The sequence below is a fragment of the Chiloscyllium plagiosum genome, chromosome 34 (assembly GCF_004010195.1).
Source record: "Chiloscyllium plagiosum isolate BGI_BamShark_2017 chromosome 34, ASM401019v2, whole genome shotgun sequence".
Taxonomy (NCBI): Eukaryota; Metazoa; Chordata; class Chondrichthyes; order Orectolobiformes; family Hemiscylliidae; genus Chiloscyllium; species Chiloscyllium plagiosum.
In genome coordinates, this window is record NC_057743.1 from 40,094,491 (window position 1) to 40,100,392 (window position 5,902).

The following is a 5,902-nucleotide window of genomic DNA, read 5'->3' on the forward strand; positions in this document are numbered from 1 at the left end:
GCCAAACAGAGAACAGCCAGGGAATTCCTAGAGGCATGGCACTCATCCACAGATTCAATCAATAAGCACATCAACCTGGACCCAATATACCGGCCACTGCAGCGGACAGCTGGAACTGACAATCGGAAGCGACAGAGACAAACCACTATAAATGCCGGAGGAAAGATCACAGAAGCGCTTCACAGGAGGCTCCCAAGCACTGAGGATGTCACCTAGACAGGGGACGAAACGTCTGCAACACAAATTCCCAGCTCGGCGAACAGAACCACAACAGTTGAGTGATATATTTCCAAGGCAGAATGGGAAGAACTCAGAGGGGAACACGGTGTTCCTATTTACCCGTTTCCTTTTGGGTGGCAGAGCTTTGGAAGCTGCTGTCAAGTTACCCCATCAATATTTGAAGGCTTGAAAGATGCCAACTTACTTCTTTCGTGTAGACCCTGTCCAAAACAGCGGGAAACCTTGATCATTGAGCAACCAAGGACAGCTTTGATGATAACAGAAAGTGTAGCACCAGTCACTGCACCAGCTTCCAGAACGTAAGTTCCATTTAATCCCCATTCGGAGATAACCTTCGGAACAATGGAAAAAGAAAAAAGAAATAAACACAATAGAATTTCCTGGAGTAATTTTACAGTGTGGAATTGGCCAGTTATTTCATTAAGCCCAGGTTTTCCAAAATGAGGGAGGGGGGGCATATTGGAGCTGGTATTGGGAAAAGAGCCCAGTCAGGTGATCAAAGTTTCAGTGGGGTAGCAGTTTGGAAATTGTGATCATAATTCCGTATGTTTCCAGATACTTATGGATAAGGACAGGGTGGAGCTTGGATGAAGGTGTTAAACTGGGGGAAGGCTGACTATAACCAAATTAAGCCCTTCCTGAAGAAGGGCTTATGCCCGAAACGTCAGTTCTCCTGTTCCTTGGATGCTGCCTGACCTGCTGCGCTTTTCCAGCAACACATTTTCAGCTATAACCAAATTAAGCAATAATTAGAGAGAGTGGATTGGGAGCAGCTGTGATAAGGGCAAATCCACATCTGGCATGTGGGAGTCTTTGAAAGACCAGTTGGTTAGGGTGCAGGACAGGCATGTTCCTGTGAAAGTAAAGGACAGGAAACCTTGGATGACAGGGAAAATGATCAGCTTAGTCAAAAAAATAAGGAAGCATACCTAAGGTCTAGACAAGTAAAAACAGATGAAGTCCTTGAATAATATAGAGAAAGTAGGAAGAAGCTCAAACAGGGAGTTAGGAGGGCTAAAAGGGGCTATGAAGGAGGAAGGGCTGGGTGTCTTGAAGTGTATTAAGGTAGCCAAGTCCCCAGGGCCAGCTGCGATTTGTCTCAGGAAGCTGTGGGAGGTAAGGGATGAAATAGCTAAGCCTTTAACAGATATCTTTGCATCCTCTTTGCCTCAGGGGAGGTTCCAGAGGACTGGAGAATGGCCAATGTTGTTCCTTCCTTAAAGAAGGGAAACAGATATTCCAGGTAATTAGAGGCCAGTGAGCCTGATGTCAGTGGTGAAGGAGACATTGAGAGACAGGATTTAGTCACATTTGGAAGTAAATGGTCTTGATAGTGATAAGCAGCACGGGTTTGTGTGGGAAGGTCATGTCTCACCAAATTGATTCTATTTTTCAAGGAGGTGACAGTCCTGATTGTAACAGGGTCAGCCAGGGGGGCCTCATAGTGTAGGAGTTCCCTGATTGGGGCTGTTAAATGGTCTAATCAGGGAGCTCTGGCTGACAGATATAAACCGGAGTGTTCACTCTGAGTGCTGGCTCTGAGGGAGCTGGATAGGTGTCAAGGACTCTCCCCGTGTAAATAAATGATGGGATACCGGCATCTGGGGAGTTATTTCAGTGACTGGAATGATTGATAAGGGAAGGGCAGTGGATGTAGTCTACATGGACTTTAGTAAGGCATTTGATATGGTATCACATGGCTGTTTGGTACAGAAGGTAGGCTTTCATGGGATCCGGGTGAGCTGGTTAAATGGATACAAAGCTGGCTTGGTCAGAGAAGACTGATAATGACGATGGGAGGGTGCATTTTGGAATGAAGATAATTAACTAATGCTGTTCCACATGGATCAGTGCTAGGACCTTTGCTGATTGTAATATATATACAAATGAGGAAAATGTAGGTGGTCTGATTGGTAGGTTTATGGATGACACCAAAATTGCAGAATTATAGATCTTGAAGAGGATTGTCAAAGAATACAGCGGGATACAGATAGATTACAGATTTGGGAATAGCATATGGAGTTTAATCCAGACAAATGCAAAGTGATACATTTTAAAACATCAAATTCAGGGGAGAATTATACAATAAATGCCAGAATCCTGAGGAGCACTGACATACAGAGGGATCTGGATATACTGGTCCACAGTTCTCTGAGAGGGGCAACACAGGTGGATCAGGTGATCAAGGAGGCAAATAGCACACTTGCCTTCGTCAGGCGGGGCATTGAATATAAAAGTTACAGCTGGATAAAACCTTAGTCAGGCCACATTTGGAATACTGCGTGCAGTTCTGGTTGCTACATTACCAGAAACATATAATTCCCTCCAGTGTGGAAGCAGGCCATTTGGCCCATCAAGACACATTGACCCTCTGAAGAGCAAACTCCACACAGGCTGGAATTGAATCTGGATCCTTGGTGCTGTGAGGCAGCAGTGCTAACCACTGAGCCACCGTGCCACCCCAGAAAGGACGTAGATGCTTTGTGGAGGGTGCAGAGGAGGTTTACCAGGATGTTGCCTGGTCTGGAGGGTTTTAGTTGTGAGGAGAGGTTGGATAAACATAGATTGTTTTCACTGGAAAGACAGAGGCTGGGTGGGGTGGGGGTGGGGGCAGGGGCGCGGGGAGCGACCTGGTAAAGGTCTACAGAATAATGAGAGGCATAGGTAGTGTGGATAGTCAGAGGCTTTTTCCCCAGGTGGAAAGTCAACTACAAGAGAGCACAGGTTCAAGGAGAGAGCGGAAATGTTTAAGGAAGAAGTGCAGGGAAACTCTTTCACCCACAGTGTGGTGGGTGCCTGGAATGCACTGCCCCTGGAGGTGGTGGAAGCAGGCACGTGAGCAACGGTTAAGGCATATCTTGATAGACACATGAACAGGAGGCGAACAGAGGGATAGATACCACATATGGGCAATACGTAGCTGGTCTAAATAAAGACTAGGAAATGGCACAGGCTTGGTGGACTGAAGGGCCTGCTCCAGTACTGGATTGCATTGTATTGTTACTAACAATCTCAGATTAATGAACAGTCTGACAGGCTCCAACCAAATACTCTTCTCCTGGAATCGGAGACATTTTCAGCACAGAGGGAAGTTATTTGATCCATCACATCTGCGCTGGTTCTTCAGAAAGATCCATCCATTAGTCCCACTCTGCTTGTCCTTTCTTCTTACTTCTCCATCTCAAGTATTTAATAAATTCTCATTTCAAATTTACTCCTGAACCTGCCTCCTCCACACAGTGCATTCTGATTATAATAGCTCTGTGCGAAAGCAACTTTCCTCATTTCACCTCAGGTTCCTTTGCCATTCACCTGAAGTCTGCTTGCTCAGTTAACTGTAGCCACTGGGAACAGTTTCTCCTGGTTGCTCTTTCAGATTTTGATTGTCATAGAGATGTACAGCACGGAAACAGACCCTTCGGTCCAACTCGTCCAACACCGACCAGATATCCCAACCCAATCTAGTCCCACCTGCCAGCACCCGGCCCATATCCCTCCAAACCCTTCCTATTCATATACCCATCCAAATGCCTTTTAAATGTTGCAATTGTACCAGCCTCCACCACTTCCTCTGACAGCTCATTCCATACACGTACCACCCTCTCAGTGAAAAGGTTGCCTCTTAGGTCTGTTTTAGATCTTTCCCCTCTAACCCTAAACCTGTGCCTCTAGTTCTGGACTTCCCTACCCCCAGGGAGAAGACGTTGTCAATTTATCCTATCCATGTCCCTCATGATTTTGTAAATCTCTATAAGGTCACCCCTCAGCCTCCGATGCTCCAGGGAAAACAGCCCCAGCCTGTTCAGCCTCTCCCTGTAGCTCAAATCCTCCAACCCTGGCAACATCCTTGTAAATGTTTTATGAACTCTTTCAAGTTTCAAAACATCCTTCCGATAGGAAGGAGACCAGAACTGCACGCAATATTCCAACAGTGGCCTAACCAATGTCCTGTACAGTCACACCATATCCTCCCAACTCCTGTACTTAATACTCTGACCAATAAAGGAAAGCATACCAAACGCCTTCTTCAAGGTGCAAAACCTGATCTACTCTTGGAAAATAAGGCAGGGCAGGTGACAGGAGCACTTTAGGGCCAGCTACCATAATTCTATTTGTTTTAAAATAGTGATGGAAAGAAGGGCTTATGCCCGAAATGTCGATTCTCCTTCTCCTTGGATGCTGCCTGACCAGCTGCGCTTTTCCAGCAACACATTTTCAGTTCTGATCTCCAGCATCTGCAGTCCTCACTTTCTCCATGGGAAAGGATAGACCAGATCTAAAAGTTTACATTCTAAATTGGAGGAAGACTAATTTTGATGGTATTACGCAAAAAATTTCAAAAACTGATTGCGTATAGATGTTCGCAGGTAAAGGGACGGGCTGAAATATTGGAAGACTTCAGAAACGAGATAACAAGAGTCCAGTGACTGTATATTCCTGTTCGGAGAAGGGAAAGGCTGGTAGGTGTAGGAAATGCTGGAAGACTAGAGAAATTGACGGTTTGGTTAAGAAAAAGAGGGAAGCATATGTCAGGTATAGACAGGATAGATCGAGTGAATCCTTAGAGGAGTATAAAGGCAGTAGGAGTATACTTAAGAGGGAAACCATGAGGGCAAAAAGGGAACATGAGATAGCTTGGCAAATAGAGTTAAGAATCCAAAAGGCTTTTACAAATACGTTTAGGACAAAAGGGTAATTAGAGAGAGAATAGGACCCCTCAAAGATGAGCAAGGCGACCTTTGTTGGAGCTACAGGAGATGGGGGAGATACTAATCGAATATTTTGTATCAGTGTTTACCGTGATTGCCTTTATTAATTCTACCCACAACCTCGCCTGTTCTTTTTACAACCATTGCCATCTGCAAACCAACCAGCAGCATAGTTAATCCACAGTCAGAAAGGTAATTGGTGCTAACAACCCATAGAATGCAGGAAGGTGCACCCACAGTGCTATTAGGAAGGGAATTCCAGGACTTTGAACCAGCAACAATGAAGGAACAATGATATAGTTCCAATTGAGGATGGTGCATGACTTGAAGGCAAACATTTGGGTTGTTGTGTTCCTCTACTCCCTTATCCTTCCAATGGTAGAGGTCATGGGTTTGGAAGGTTCTGACAAAGGAGCCTTGGTGAGTTACTGCAATTTGTTTTGCAAATAGTAGACACTGCTGTGAACGTTGAAGGTCCTGCATGAAGTTGCTGTGCCCAGGATGGTGCTGAGCTTTTTGAGTTTTGTTGAAGCTGTATCCATCCAGATAAGTGTGAGTTATTCCATCACACTCCTGACTTGTTCTAGGAGGTGGACAGGCAATGGGGAGACAAATCCAACTCTCTGTCCCCAAACCAACAGGATGTGGCAGAAAGTGGACAGGATCAATTACCTACTGCTACAGCAAATGGGATGCAGTTTAAGCACCAGCCCAAGGCCCAGCATGAGGAAGCATAATACAGCAATCTCAAAGTCCAGTCACCTCACTGATTTCTTCCACTCAGGAAATAGCAAGCAGAAGCAACTAAACTGGACATGGACAAGGAGCAACAGGACTAGGGCACACTGGTGCACACACTCTCTCTCACACACACTCTCTCTCTCACACACTCTCTCTCTCACACACTCTCTCTCTCGCTCTCTCTCTCTCTCGCTCTCTCTCTCTCTCGCTCT

The 5,902-nt window shown here is 45.6% G+C and overlaps 1 protein-coding gene across 5 annotated transcripts in view; it reads right to left on the bottom strand.

Annotated features, from left to right (window-relative positions):
- Nucleotides 1-246: 246 nt before the first annotated feature.
- LOC122540459 overlaps nt 247-5,902 on the bottom strand; it is a 33,063-nt gene continuing 27,407 nt past the window's right edge. For 2 of the 5 annotated variants that reach the window (XM_043676298.1, XM_043676300.1), the window contains one exon: nt 248-572. In XM_043676298.1, the coding sequence (XP_043532233.1) occupies nt 378-572 (195 nt within the window). In that variant the 3' untranslated portion in view covers nt 248-377. Of the gene's footprint in view, nt 573-5,902 lie in introns of all 5 variants that reach the window. The other 3 variants (XM_043676295.1, XM_043676296.1, XM_043676299.1) reach the window with 3 other exon arrangements.